The sequence below is a fragment of the Natator depressus genome, chromosome 8 (genome assembly GCF_965152275.1).
Source record: "Natator depressus isolate rNatDep1 chromosome 8, rNatDep2.hap1, whole genome shotgun sequence".
Classification (NCBI taxonomy): domain Eukaryota; kingdom Metazoa; phylum Chordata; order Testudines; family Cheloniidae; genus Natator; species Natator depressus.
This window is the reverse complement of record NC_134241.1, coordinates 69,518,159-69,533,609: the sequence shown is the minus strand read 5'-3', so window position 1 is coordinate 69,533,609 and position 15,451 is coordinate 69,518,159. Positions and strand designations below refer to the sequence as shown.

Sequence of the window (15,451 nt, the reverse complement as noted above, 5' to 3'; positions counted from 1 at the left end):
GACTCTCCCCAGCCACGTGGTACCGGCTCCAGCTCCCTCCCTCCCTGCACTGTGCCCGGCCTAAGGAGCCTGTTCCGCCGGGGCCTGGCTGTCTGCAGAGCCCAGCCAACTCCCCATAGTCTCGGCCGTTCCTTCTCGGGGAGGCGCCGCGGCTTCCTGTCGCTCATGGACGGGGACAGGGTGGAGATAGATGGCGGGATCATGGAGGGGGTGAGTACAAGGACCGGGCCCTGTGGATCGGCCCGGTGGGATGGGCTGCCGGGGGCCCCGCGGCGAGCCTGGCTCGGCCTGGCTCCCGCAGAAGCAGGGTAGCAGGTGAATGAATGGCCGGCTAGGCTCCGGGCTATGGGGGGTGGTCCTCGCGGGGTCCCGGAAACAGCCGGGCTGCGCCTTGGGGATTCAGTGTGTGCTGGAGGGGGGGGAATCCTGACTTGGCTCCCGTCCCTGGCTGGGGATGGAGGTGGAGGAGGAATTGGGTTTTTAGGGCCTTGATGGGAAAGGGGGTGGTGGTTAGCCCGGCTTTAGGGGCTTGGAGGAGTGGGGGGAGGTAGACTCCTGGCCCAGCCATCCCTGCCCTGCCGTCCGTGGGGCAGCTGACCCGCTGTCTCCCCCTCGCAGGGTGGCCAGATCTTGCGAGTCTCCACGGCTTTGAGCTGCCTGCTGGGGCTTCCCCTGCGAGTGCGGAGGATCCGAGCTGGGAGAAGCCAGCCTGGCCTCAGGTAAGCTTCCCCCAGTGACCTAGAACTGGGAGATTTTCCATTGAAACATGTTGAGGAAAAAACATGCCTAAAATTGTGAGGGGGTGGCAGGAGAGCATCCCACTCAACACTCCTGGCATTGGCTGTGTTTACAGTGACCCTTTGCTCACAGTCCTTCTGTGTTGCTGTGACTGAATGAAACTCCAGCACAGGTAGCAGTGGTGGCAATGCTAATGTAAGTCGGGGCATGGGTATTTTTACCACCACATTGCCTTACCCTACCTATATCAGGGTTTTGAGAGCACAATAATAAAAATAAAAGGAGTACTAGTGGCACCTTAGAGACTAACTAGTACTCCTTTTCTTTTTGCGAATACAGACTAACATGGCTGCTACTCTGAAACCAATAATAAAAATGCCACCAGATACTAGTATTCCTCTTCACTGTAATGGAGCTACACTAGTGTCACTGCAATAGTAAGAGATTTTTAGCAAAAGGCTATTGTGTCAGGAAAGGATCCAATATTGAAATCCAGAAACTCTGAAGTCCTAACCTGTTCACGTGCTTCATGCATCTGAAGAAGTGTGCATGAACTTCTTAAATACTTCATAAAACTTTTTAAAGTTTTGTGTTTAAGTTGACAGTGTCCATTTGAAACTAGTCAGCTTCACCAAAATGAACCAAAATCATTTTGGTGAAATTGACTTGACCTGCCTTTGAGTACCCTTGCACACTTCAAAAAAAAGTTTTGACCATGTTTTCCTATTTTATTTCCCCAAAGTTTTTCTCTCCTCTTGGTTTGTGGAAGACCCACACAAATAGGAGAGTGAATGTATGCACAGCAGGAGCTATCAGGACAGGTACTCCAGGAGAGCTCTCATCACCCTGCTGTGCACCTGACTCTGAGATGCGCTTAAGTCAAATGACTGCCCCTGATTCTATGCCAATCCTCCTATCTGGCTCAATATAGCAGACTGGAATGGGGGGTCATCACCTTGCCCACTGCATTTGGCTCAAGCTTTAACGAGCTTGGTTTGGGCTGAAGCTTGCAATTGTTATACTATTACTAAATGTGTAATAGTTCTGTAATGTAATGTGGTTGAGTAGGCAGTCTGATGTATGTCTTAATATAGTATTATGACTTGAAGGCCTCAACATCTGTCTGGACTAGAGATGATTCGAGATTTATGTGATGGGCAGCTGGATGGTGGAGAAATCGGTTCAACAGAAATAACCTTCACTCCTGGGAAGATCAAAGGTGGAACGCACATAGCGGATACCAAAACAGCAGGGTATGTGTGTTGTAATGCCTACTGTTAACTGTTGTAATAACTAGTTTTAACTATTCTTCAGTAGTTTTTAGGTTATGGCAAAAATGAGAAAAAACAAGGAAATTCATGCTGAGGACTGATAACTGACTCCTTAATCCATGCTATTAGTAATGTAGATGTACAAGGGAAATCAACAAGAAACCTATATTAATTTCCCCCTCAAATGAGAGTGTATGCAAAACTTGATTGATCAAAGATAAAACAAAAATCTTAGGGAAAAATCTTTATTTTTAGGCTTGTAAAGAAACCTCAATGACAAAAAGGTACTTGTTAGGATTTTGGCAGGGTAATATATGTTAGAGGAATGTCTAATGTCATTTCACTTTTTGTCAGACACACAGATGTGAACATAAATTGTTGGGAAATAGTCAACATGGTTTTTGTAAAGGGAAATCATGCCTCACCAATCTACTAGAATTCTTTGAGGGGGTCAACAAGCATATGGACAAAGGAGATCCAGTGGATATAGTATATTTAGATTTTCAGAAAGCCTTTGACAAGGTCCCTCACCAAAGGCTCTTAAGCAAAATATGCAGTCATGGGATAAGAAGGAAGGTTCTCTCATGGATTGGTAACTGGTTAAAAGATAGGAAACAAAGGGTAGGAATAAATGGTCAGTTTTCAGAATGGAAAGAGGTAAACAGTGGTGTCCCCCAGGGATCTGTACTGGGCCCAATCCTATTTAACATATTCATAAACTATCTGGAAAAAGGGGTAAACAGTGAGGTGGCAAAATTTGCGGATGATGCAAATCTACTCAAGATAGTTAAGTCCCAGGCAGACTGTGAAGAACTACAAAAGGATGTCACAAAACTGGATGACTGGGCAACAAAATGGCACATGAAATTTAGTGTTGATAAATGCAAAGTAATCCACATTGGAAAACATGCTCATAACTATACATATACAATGATTGGGTCTAAATTAGCTGTTACCACTCAAGAAAGAGATCTTGGAGTCATTGTGGATAGTTCTCTGAAATCATCCACTCAATGTGCAGCGGCAGTCAAAAAAGTAAACAGAACATTGGGAATCCTCAAGAAAAGGATAGATAATAAGACAGAAAATATCATATTGCCTCTATATAAATCCGTGGTACGCCCACACCTTGAATACTGCATATAGATGTGGTCACCCCATCTCAAAAAAGATATATTGGAATTGGAAAAGGTTCAGAAAAGGGCAACAAAAATGATTAGGGGTATAGAACGGTTTCCGTATGAGGAGAGTTTAATAAGACTGGGACTTTTCAGCTTGGAAAAGAGGCAACTAAGGGGAGATATGTTAGAGATCTATAAAATCATGACTGGTATAGAGAAAGTAAATAAGGAAGTGTTATTTACTCCTTCTCATAATACAAGAATAAGGGGTCACCAAATAAAATTAATAGGTAGCAGGTTTAAAACAAGCTCAAGAAAGTATTTTTTCCCTGCAGTGCACTGTCAACCTGTGGAACTCCTTGCCAGAGGGTGTTGTGAAGGCCAATACTATAATGGGGTTCAAAAGGGAGCTAGATAGATTCATGGAGGATAGGTCCATCAATGGCGTCCCTAGCCTCTGTTTGCCAGAAGCTGGGATTGGGTGATGGGGCATGGATCACTTGATGATAACCTGTCTGTTCATTCCCTTTGGGGCACCTGCCAATGGCCACTGTCAGAGGACAGGATACTTTGGTCTGACCCAGTATGGCCTTTCTTATGTTCACAAATTATTATCTTCAGACTGAAATAGTCCAGCTTACATCATATGTAAAATGCTCTTGAAACTTCACTTGCTGACTGATATTTACTGGTTTAAGTGGATTATGCCTGCATTACCTTTGAGAGTTTTCCAATTCCATTTTAGGAGTGTGTGCCTCCTGATGCAGGTAGCAATGCCGTGTGTGCTGTTTGCTGCTTCCCCTTCAGAACTTCGTTTAAAAGGTGGGACTAATGCTGAGATGGCTCCACAGATAGACTACACACTGTTGGTAGGGATCAGCTTCTTTGACTTGCTAAATCTTTCAGGTGCAAAAGTAACTTGTGTATTTCTGTATGTTCCTATTACTGCTTTATATCATCAGTGGTAATTGTAAAGTAATCAAAGCAATTTTTTTCTTTTTTTGCTGTTTCAAATATGAAATAAAATAGAATAACCTCCTTTCTATTTAAATGTTAAAATAGCCAAGTGAAAAATAATATGTTTGATATATTAATAGTACAATATTTCCATACTATATGTTTAAAGGGCATCAAATGCCTCGCATCATTCCTTGAAATGCAAAGAAGTCTGCCTCTACTTGTCTATTTCTTTTCCTTTTATTTTTAGTTGCTAAAGATAATTTGAATTAAAAGTCTCTTTGCTCTAGAAATGCTAACTATTAATAGGGAAGGAGGGGAGCAGGTCCATAGGAGAATCTCTCTTACAAAATGGTCTGCAGAATGAAATGTGGAGATCCTGATCTAATTGATTCTCCATGACACTGAATGTTTTTTATAGTGTATTTTGAGATCTTCACAGTAGACCAGTGTACATATATATTTTTTTCTCTGGGAAATGAATGGTAGGGTGGGATGTGTTTAAACACAAAATAGTTCTGCATTTTTAAAGTATGCTTACTCCTCAGGTCTTTAAACCAATAATTGAAAAGTTCAATTTGACCTTTGGCTGTGACATAAAAAGGAGGTAAGTTATACTGTCATGGCTTTTGAAATACTTTGTGCTGGGGGCCGGTCTTTAAGTGGAATGTGAGTCCTTTATGTTAGAGTGCTTTCCAGCCCCATTTTGTCCACTGAAGACAAAGGGAGTTTTTCTTTTGACTTCAGTGGAAGTTGTATCAGACCTGCTAAAGGCCTGTAGTTTACCCACCTATGAAAAGAGGTTGAGATATATCTACTCATGGTTGTTGAGTGGCTTAATTAATGTTTGTAAATTGCTTTGAGAACATTAAATGACAATGCTATTTAAGTGCAAAGTATTATTTTAATGTCTTATTATAGTGCTTACCATGCTAGCCGCTTATAGTCTTTACCACAAGGAGCTTACTGCCTGTTTTTAGACATGGCTCAATAGATGAGAACAACAAACAGTAGGGTGTGAGAAAAGAGGAATAAGACATGGACTACGCTAATCAGCAGGGTGGATAAAACTTGATGATTAAAAATAAAAAATTGGATTTTTAATTTAAATTAGATTTTTTTTAAATTAAATGCAGGTTTATTTTTTAAAACTATTCAAAATTTAAAAAAAAGACAATTTATAAGTCCTAAATTTATTATAATCTTAATTTTATTTACATTAAATGCAAAAAAAATATTAAGTAGTATTTGCTTCCTGCCAAGTTTTAAAGAAAGGCAAACCACTGAACTAGTGGAAGGCACTGGCTAAGCACCTGGAATCATAGTCCGTTAAAGTGCTAAATTAGCTTTTGACAGCTGTGGCGCCTCTTCTGCAGGTGCAGAGAGAATATTTTCTTTACCTCAGTTTATTCAGCTAGTTTAGTTCAATGACTATTTTATACAAAATTAAGAATCCAACTGGGAGCTGAAAAAGCAGGAAAGATTATTTTCTTCTTCCAGTCTATGGATAAAAAACTAGCTGTAAGAGGATGAGATCTACTAATTCTAAAATCTTGCAGGAGATGGTGACAAAAAACAAACATCTAATGCTTCATTTGTTTAATAAAATCAGTTACTTTTAAATGCAAAGCCCATTTTGATTAGAAAAAAAGTTTATCAAAAGTTTATGTATCCACCATGTTTAAGATAGTTTTATTGAATAAAAAATAAAGGTGTTTTGTGCATTTTTAATTGAATTTCCACCCAAATAGAGCTTGACACAAAATAATCACAAGTAAAAAAAAATTAATCTTCATCTGGTGAATAAGAATTGCATCATTCATCATTTTCTAAAATAATGAAAATACATTTATTCAGGTTCTTAATTTTTATAAATTAAGCTGTATAATGCTTAAATAGATAAAATGTGTCCTCCTGGTTAGCAAAAAGAAGCATCAAATTTAACATAAAGAACATGTTTAGTTGCAAATATGTTTTAATGATTACCAACTAATAAGAATCATCCTTTCTTTAGGAAAATAACTAAAAAGTACACAGGCAAAACACAATTAAAATCGATTTAAATCAAGGTTTCCTGCTTGCTGATTTAAATAATGATTAAAATCAGTGATTAAAATCTACCTGTTAATAAGATTTGTGCAATTAATTAAGTTCATTCTATGCACGTTGAGGGTAATGCTATGTTTTTATTTTTTGTACTCATTCTATGATACATATCACAAATTTCTAAGCCACTTGATCTGTCTAAAATAGCATGTTAAGGATAAGACATGTACTAGCAAACAAATATGCTAAATCTATGTTTCATTTTCTTGTTTATAGGAATAATTTAATTTGTAATGTCATGCATCCCTTTTCTTTGCATTTAACCATATCTGATTGCCATTTTTAAAAGGGGCTACTACCCACAAGGCGGTGGTGAGGTGATAGTCCGAATGACACCAGTCAAACAGTTAAGCCCTATAAACTTAACTGAACGTGGCACTGTGACAAAGATACATGGAAGAGCATTTGTTGCTGGAGCCTTGCCCATTAAAGTGAGTGCCTATAATATTCAAGTAAGGGGATGTAATTTTATATAGTGTAAATAAATATTATACAATTATTTGTCTATTATGCAATCTTTATAAATAGTTCTATAAATGTATTGGTACTTTTTTTTCTATAGTTCTCCACCTGTAAACCCAGGCAACCATAGTACAATGAATCCAACTGTACAGACCTTCCAAGGAAAGGAATATTATAATAAATACAAATTTTGAGAATTCTAAAATATAGTATTATTATATAGATTATGGTAGCACCCAAAATGGTAGGAGAGAACATTATCCTTGTTGTAACCATTCGGAAGCCCTTAGCAGAGATTCAAGATTGGATACCTTTCTAAAAGATAGGCTTTAGCTGAACCAGAAGTGATGGCTTTGATGCAGAAATCTCTGGTTGAAATTGTCTGCCCTGTATTATACAGGAGGTCAGGCTAAATGAACCTAATGGCCTTTCTGGCCTTAAAATCTAAGAACCTATGAAAATGTGCTATGAGCTTTCCAAACACTGAGGTATTTAAAGTCTCTGTCCCAAAGAGCTTGTAACTGTGACCTAAAATAGCTCTCCGCTACATAAAATGTTCTGATTTTTAAGATCAGATATCTCAAGCTTTATCAGGGCTAGATATAAAATCCTTATCTTGTAGAATGGGGGGATATCCTGAATTTCTATTGGTACTGAAGTTTCTGTGTGCAGCTTTAAAATCTGTCATTGGCCCAGGACTGAATTTTACCTAAACTTTGTAGGAAAACTGCATACTGAGGGGAAGGAGGATAAGTGAGATGTCAGCTTACAGTTTGCAGTAGTTTAAAATAATACATTCATTTTAAAAGCTAGTCTCCTTATAGCTTGGAAGAACATTATTCAAAAATGCATTCATATGGTTAGGTATATAGGGAAAATGTTAGATCAAACATTTATTTTAACTACTGTACCTGGTTCCTTTTTGTTTTACCACTCTAGCTAGCAAAAGACATGGCATCAGCAGCAGTGAGATGCATCAGAAAAGAAATCAGGGATCTTTACGTTAATATTCAGCCTGTTCGAGAACCTGATAATCAAGCCTTTGGAACTGGAAGTGGAATAATGTGAGACAAGATACAAACCTCCTATTTACTTATCTTACTGTGTTATTAGTTGAGACTATGGTAATGATACTTCTGTGACTGAGAGAGGTAGTAAACAAAAAGAAATATCCCTTTCCTTTTTATTAAGAATAGTAATTAGGGCACTTTGTAATAAGCCAAGAAATTTATACTTTTATTTCATCTTTGCCAGGAGAGGTTGGTGTGTTTAAATCTTCTGCTAAGAATTTGTCAGGAGTTTGAATTAAATACATGTTAACAAAAACAAACTAAAACTTTGTTTTTAAGCATCTGACTGAAGCCTGAATAGTTGAGAGAGAGGGAGGGATTTTTAGTTTTGTAATGTTATAATCTCAGTAGTTCTCTAGCAAAAACAGAGTACTCAGGACCTGGTATTTCTCATTTAAAAGCAGGAGAAATTTTATGTGTTTGGAATAAATGCAGGCCTGTTTCATATCACAGGGAAGCAAAACAAGGAACAAATGTTATTTCCTTTGCAGATCCCTTTTTTTAAAGGAATTGAAGTACAAAAAACTATATTAAAGCCACATGTAATGTACATATTTAAAGACAACACATTCATAATACAGTTACTGGTTAGGTCACTAACTATACCTAAATATATAAAGTATGTGCAGTGTGGGTAATTTTTTACTATGAGGATATTACATCTGGATTCTCTAGCTTTTTAAAATATATAACCTTCAATGCTGAATTTGTGTATTTTCTATGCACGTGACTGTGCTTTTCTGACGTGACACCTCTTTCAGCCTGGTATCCTCTAGCATTACATCAGGGCTGTCAGTTGGTGCTCACTCAGAGGAGTACCATCTGCTGAGTTAGCAATGAACCTCTTCCCCCACCAGTGTGTTTTTTCTTGGACATTTTCCATCCGATTAGTGAGATCAGCCCTGTAAGCCAAAGTGTATGTTTCCATTGACTTTAATAGGAATTGATTTGGGACTCAAGTACTGATCATACCAACCATTCTTATCTTGATATGATAACTCAGTGTGCTGTGGTTGCAGATAAATGCCTAATTGCTATCTGGTAATTTGCTTAATTCTTCTGTTTAGTATTGTTGCAGAGACTTCAACAGGTTGTCTGTTTGCTGGATCATCACTTGGTAAAAGAGGTGAGAGTTGCGTAAAGTATATCCATGTTTTGTGCATTTAGTTTCCTACTGGATATTAAACCCATATTGTTAGTAACCTGGGGCAACAGACATTCACGGATTTTAGTTTTGCTTTATAGAATCTTAAAACTTTCGTTTAAAAAATACACTGTCTTTACATCCATGTTTTTTCTGCAGCATGGTGAATCAATCAACAAAGTTGTGAACTTACCCACTTATTTTAATGAATTGTTAGAGATCACTGATCTGGGAAGACTTCTGGATTATTAAAACATACACACTCCACCCCAATTCATCTGATGTAGGATTTGTCCAGTAGTATATATAGCAGAGTATATATGTTAAAGGTGGAGTGAATTTGATTTTAATTGGTATCTTATTTGGCTAAAGCTGCTTCTCAAAGTGTAAGGGGGCCTAGACTCTTCCCAATGCTGAGGAAGTATGTACCATACTTATCCAGATGCACTAGTGGGATGATAGATCACAGTCCTCAGAGCGTGACAAGTGCACATTTGAGACAAGAGTGTGGCAATAAAGGTGCAATTAACTGCCTTCTATTTCCTGTTTTTTCACATGCTACAGTGAATAAATATTATAAATGTTCTGGAGCTTCTTAATCCTCCTGAACTCTCTCCTTAGGTAAGAATTCTGACAGGGTTGGAATTGAAGCTGCAGAGATGCTGCTTGGAAACCTTAGGCATGGGGGAGCAGTGGATGACTATCTGCAAGACCAGGTAAGAACCCCATACACTGACTTCAAGATGAAGCTAAGCTGTTTGACTGTGTATTGAATGTACATCAAGAGAGGAAAAAAAAAAAGCCTTGAATTTCAGAGTTAAGATTGCATTTCCACAACAAGCCACAGAGTTACATTCAAATAGCCACTACACCCATAACTATAGGAGGTGTTCAGGGGTCTCCCAAATCCAGTCATCCTGAAGTCATAGGGGAGGGGCTAGTAAACAGCCTTTTCCGGTTCCCACTCCGTAAGTGTTAGAAGGCTCCATGGAGGGGACCTCGCAGCATGAGTAGAAATAGCAACCCACCCCTGATAAGCCAAAATGGACTTGTTAGAAGTTTAAACAAGCCACTTAAGGCTCATGGGGAAACACATATGACAACTGGAAAGGCTCCTGAGGCTCAAGGACGGGTGTCAACTAGCTTCCTGTGACTCACTTGACGTTTCCTCTTCCTGCAGACCTCAATAAATCCAGAGGAAGAGGCTGGGAATTCCCTCCCCCCACCTCTCCACATCCACTCTCTCTAGATCCCCTCTACACAACAGATCTAAGGTCTGCAAGAGCAGGGCTGCTTTCCAAAGTGTCTTAGGAGGTGACTAGGTGAAAGCAGGGGAGAACATACTGAGAGGACATTCTTCTCCATCTTGCTTACCTGGCTCCATGCAGGAGACCTGGGGAATGAAGAACCCTTCAGCTTTCTCCTGCTACACTACATTTAGCACCAGGCCCGGGTGCCAGAGTAGTGTTTCTAATTCAAGTCAAACTACTACATATGTGGTGAATACCTCTTTGAGTGTGTCATCATTCAGAAACCTCCATTTCCAATGTTCTGCTCAGCCCCAGGTGTAACCTATCAGTCTGAAGTCAGATGTAATTTTTTTGGTGTGGATTTTAGCAAGGGGGCCAGAATCAAGATTGCAATTGCATTACCATTATAAACTTAACTCTGGAATGGCTGTTGCCACTCTATAATACACATTGAAGAAGCAAACCTACTTGTTTTCGGTTCACTTGTGTGCTGCTCTGACTCTTTCATGGAGCAGTGTTATGGAGCTGTAGTAATGGTTTAAAAACTAATATTTTTTTTCTTCTTAAGCTGATCATTTTCATGGCATTAGCCAATGGGGTATCTAGAGTGAAAAGTGGACCAATTACGCTTCATACTCAAACAGCTATACATTTTGCTGAACAGCTAACAAAGGTGAGTCCAGAGAATGGAGAAGAGTACTGTCAATGGGCATTCACCCTGTGGCTTAGGCTTAGTGTGTAGCAAGCCAGAGCGTGAATCTACAGCACACTAGCCTGGTGCACACTAAGGCCAGGTCTACGATACAAATACATTGCTCAGGGGTGTGAAAAATCCACAGCCCCGAGCAATGTCATTATACCAACCTAATGTCCTGTGTGGACAGTGCTGTGTCGACAGGAAGCCTTCTCCAGTCAACATAGCTACTGCCTCTCACGGAGATGGAATACCTATGCTGACAGGAGAAGCCCTCCCATCAGGGTAGGTAGCATCGTCACCGAAGTGTTATACCATTTAAGTGTAGACCTGCCCATAGTCACTGGGTGGACCCTGCTAGCAGCCGGAATTATACATTAACTCCCCAGTTTCCCTCTAAATTTCCGTGTAGACAAGCCCTCAATATGTATACTTTTATAGTGTCACCCTCTGTTGGCTTTTTTGTGGTGTATATGAAATGAGTTTGATGCTGGGATACAGGTGGTCAGAACACCTGTTCTTACTAATTACTGGCAAACACCCCTGAAAATAGAGAACAGTGTGTTTAGAGTTCAATTTTAAATTCCTTGGCATTGGTTAGATGCTTTCACAACCTTAATTAAAAATATTTTCAGTGGAATTAATTATAAACACGTACGTTTGTTTGACTAAATATAATATTATTCGACATCTAGTATTCTGGGGCTGTTCTAAGTACATTACAAGTTTTCTAATACTTTGTCCTCATGGTTGCAGGCTAAATTTACTGTGACAAAATCGGAAGATGAAGATTCCACTAAAGATACCTACTTTATTGAGTGCCAAGGAATGGGGATGATAAACTCAAGCTTATAGTTTTTCTTTAAAGAAAAAACATATCTCTGATGTATTGCACTACATTTCAGTTGACATGCTACACAGTGGGGAACAGGGGTTACTTTATCATAAATAATAGGTTTGATTTAAATTCAGAGATGTTGTAGTGATTTCTTGGTATGCTGAGAACACTTTCTGTCCTTCCTTTGGCTCTTAACAGCAAAATGAGTACAGATGAGATAGCAAATGGAATAAAATGCAAGTGTTCGGGAGAGTTGAAACTACAGTTGAGTAGCTTTAAGGATATGAATGCAGCAGGGTTGATAACTACCATTACAACTTTTAAAAGTTACTTAAATGACAACCATTCCCCTTAAAACATGTAGGTTTATCATTTGGGATCCTTTACATATCTATGTTACAAAATAGATAAACAGAAATGAACTATCTACCTTTGTCTCTAAAGTATTCTGTTTCTGTAGTCATTTTGCTGAAATTGATATGGAAAAAATAAAGCAATTTCAGTGTACTTTAATTGGATATTTTTTGCTTATGATCTCTCCAGCAATTTGTTAAAGTGAGGTAGATTCATTAGCTGTGAGTTAAGTTTTTTTGCAAACACCATCTGGAACTTCTTTTCAGTTATCCAGGAAGGACCGTAGACACTCTGTGCTTTAAAGTCATAATCTTTCTTGCATTAAGGGGTCAGCTTACAAGTCGTCTCCCTCCAAAGTGCTCTCTTCAGTGCTGTAACCTGTCTTCATTTATGACTTTGTCTATGCTAGCAGCGACGTATGGGTGTGTGAAACTATATGCCACAGTGAAAGTTAGGCTGCATCTACACTCACTGAGGTGTAGCTACACACATCATTGAAAGGCTCTGGTAGTGGGGAGGCAGCAGGGAAAGTCTCCAACAGCAGGGAGCTGCTGGAGTCTTTCCCCACTGACTCCCCCTGCCAGAGCCTTTCTGTGCTGCTGGACTCTTTCACTGGGGCCAGGAAAGGCTCTGGCTGCATGGAGTCAGCAGGACACTACACTGCCAAAAATAGCCATATAGACATGGGAGGCATGGCTGAGGCATGCAGAGAGCCATGTAGGGTATATACCCTCGGGTTCAGGTGCATAGGGCACTGTACTTGGCTAACCTGTGCCACACCATCTACACTGTTGATACCTATGCTAGCTGGAAATGCCCTGGCTGTACTCTACACACCACTGCAAATATAGGTGTACCTTAAGACATGTCTTCTTGGGTTGGCCTGTCGTTTTCCTTCAGTTTTGATCTTATCCCCATATTGTCAGGCCTGTGCGTTACATGACCAAACCTCCTGAGCCTGCACTCCATTTTTTTTTTCCATTTATGGGTTTTACTTTGAGCATGTCTCTAGTATACACATTCCTCACAATCTTTATTGCTTACACCGTTTGCATTTCTGTGAAACAGATCATTTGCTCATGTTTCTTTTTTTGGTCCCTACTATGCAGTGCCTCACATTAAGACTGGATGGATCACCATTTTATAGACATTGTTCCCTTTTCATCTTATTGGTATCTTCCTGTCACATATTAGACCAGTTTGCTGTGCATTTGAGCCAGGCATTTATTACTCTAGCTCTAATTTCCCTGGCTTCTGGAACCCAGACACTTGAAACTGTGTTTATTGATATTCTCTTCCCATCTAGTTTCAAGGATAATTCTTCCGTGTTTGCCTTATGTATCGTATCCTTTTTTCTTTTGCTTATTTTGTGCCCATGTCTCTATACTTAGGTATTTGTCTAATAATCTGATTGGATCTGAAGTAACATGCATAAGTTCTCTAAATGCATTTCTAATACCCACTTTTATTTCCACTTCAGGTTTTTTTTTTTTTACTATCACTCATCAGCATAGTATCTGAGCATTAAAATCAGACTCATTACAGTAGCTAACAGATACATCACTTCTTTTGAAGTACTTAATTTACAACTCTGCATTTTATGTACAAAAATACTGAAAATCTCACTGCAGAGACAGCATAAAACACAACTGCTAGAGAGCTGATTGAATTTAGCTAGTAGTGATGTATACTATTGTTCTAAGTGCTGCTTGTATGCATAAGAGAAAAGTCACTGCTCCAAAGGATTTACAAGACAGATAAAGGATGAGGGAAAAGTTCTCCATTTTACATGTGGAGAACTGAGTACTGAAAGATGAAGGGATAGATCCATAAAGGGACTCAAGCATTATAACGCCTAATGCCCTGCAGTAGAATCCTTGGCCTTGAGTAGCTTACCTGTGGTTCCTATACAATGAATGGTGAGAGTTGGGTGCCTACATGGGATTCACAGAAGCTAGCATGTTGAGTGGGGAGCCACCTAAGCTAGCCAATAGGAAATGCTGAGGAGAGGGGTGAGGCCTACACTTCATCCCTCAAAAATACCTATGTGCCTAACTCCATGCTGGAGGCAGATACCCTGTCTCTATTCAGGATTCTCAGCCATGAACCCTCTCCTGGAGTTAGGTGCCTAAGCCAGGTCAGTCCTTTCTCAAGAAAAGCACAACAGCAACCCCCTCCCTGAATTGTAGCCAATAGCCAAGGCAATCACCTGCAACGTAGAAGATCTGTTTTTAAATCCCTGAGCAAGAACTTGAACTTCTCTCTCATACAGCCCAGGTGAGTGACACTCTAGCCCAGTGGTGAGGGTAATCTCTCTGGCACACTTAATAATTATTTGTATAAGTGGACTAGCTTCAGCACCAACAGAAATGCAGGCAGCTATGGACTTTGGGCACCCACAGCATTAGGCAGTAGTTGAACAAGGATTTTTGAGGATCTCCATAGTGCCTAAATCAGGGGTGAACAAACTTTTTGGCCCAAGGTCCACATCTGGGAATAGAAATTGTATGGTGGGCCATGAATGCTCACAAAATTGGGGTTGGGGTATGGGAGGGGGTGAGGGTTCTGGCATTGGGCCAGAAATGAGGAGTTTTGGGTGCGGGAGGGCACTCCGGGCTGGGGCAGGTGAGTGGGGTGGGGTGGGGAGGGGGAGAAGCGAGGGCTCTGGCTGGGGGTGTGGGCTCGGAGGTGGGGCTGGAGATGAGGAGCTTGGGGTGTAGGAGGATGCTCTGGGCTGGGACCAAGGGGTTCGGAAGCCAGGAGGGGGGTCAGGACTGGGGCGCGGGGACAGGCTCAGGGGTGCAGGCTCTGGGCAACGCTTACCTCAAGCGGCTCCCGGAAGCAGCAGCATGTCCCTTCTCCAGCTCCTACACAGAGGCATAGCTAGGCAGCTCTGCACACTGCCCCATCCACAGGAACCACCCCTGCAGCTCCCATTGGTTGTGCGGTTCCTGGTCAATGGGCGTGGGGGCGGCGTGCAGAGTGCAGCCCCTTGGTTGCCCCTATGCACAGGAGCCAGAGGGCGGCCAAGGCACTGCTTCCGGGAGGCGTGGGGAGCGGCCCCTGACCCCGCTCCTTGGCTAGAGTGCCGGAGCGAGGCAATGCCACTTTTTCCGGGAGCCGCATATAGCGGCCCCCAGCCCTGCTCCCAGGCAGGAGCTCGAGAGCCGGATTAGAACAGCTGGCAGGCTGGATGCAGCCCATAGTTTGCCCACTCCCTGCCTAAATGTTGCATTTAGGTACCTAAAGTGGCCTTTAAACACCTAAATCCCTTTGTGGATCTAGCCTGAAGAGTCTTAAACAAGGTCACACATGAAACTAACTGCAGCAGAAGCAGGAACTGAACCTAGATCTCCAGCATCTTAAACAAGAGCCTAAACCACAAGACCTTCCTACTAGATTGTGTCCATGGTATTTGATTTTCAAAGCTGCAGCTCAAGTGCAGT

The 15,451-nt window shown here is 40.9% G+C and overlaps 1 protein-coding gene across 1 annotated transcript; it reads left to right on the top strand.

Annotated features, from left to right (window-relative positions):
- The first annotated feature begins 10 nt into the window (after window positions 1–10).
- RTCA (RNA 3'-terminal phosphate cyclase) lies at window positions 11–12,001 on the top strand. Its single transcript, XM_074961259.1, has 11 exons — window positions 11–210; window positions 619–719; window positions 1,848–1,991; window positions 3,876–3,999; window positions 4,636–4,694; window positions 6,483–6,624; window positions 7,595–7,719; window positions 8,793–8,851; window positions 9,491–9,585; window positions 10,688–10,792; window positions 11,570–12,001. Exons 1-11 carry the CDS (start codon window positions 166–168, stop codon window positions 11,666–11,668), a joined length of 1,098 nt encoding a protein of 365 aa, XP_074817360.1. The 5' UTR covers window positions 11–165; the 3' UTR covers window positions 11,669–12,001.
- The last annotated feature ends 3,450 nt before the right edge of the window (window positions 12,002–15,451 follow it).

Excerpts from the sequence above, each read along its gene's own strand:
- RTCA (XM_074961259.1), top strand. The coding sequence starts at position 166 with ATGGACGGGGACAGGGTGGAGATAGATGGCGGGATCATGGAGGGG. Across the intron at positions 1,992-3,875 it reads GCGGATACCAAAACAGCAGG|GAGTGTGTGCCTCCTGATGC; the intron begins GTATGTGTGTTG and ends ATTCCATTTTAG. Across the intron at positions 8,852-9,490 it reads ATCATCACTTGGTAAAAGAG|GTAAGAATTCTGACAGGGTT; the intron begins GTGAGAGTTGCG and ends CTCTCTCCTTAG.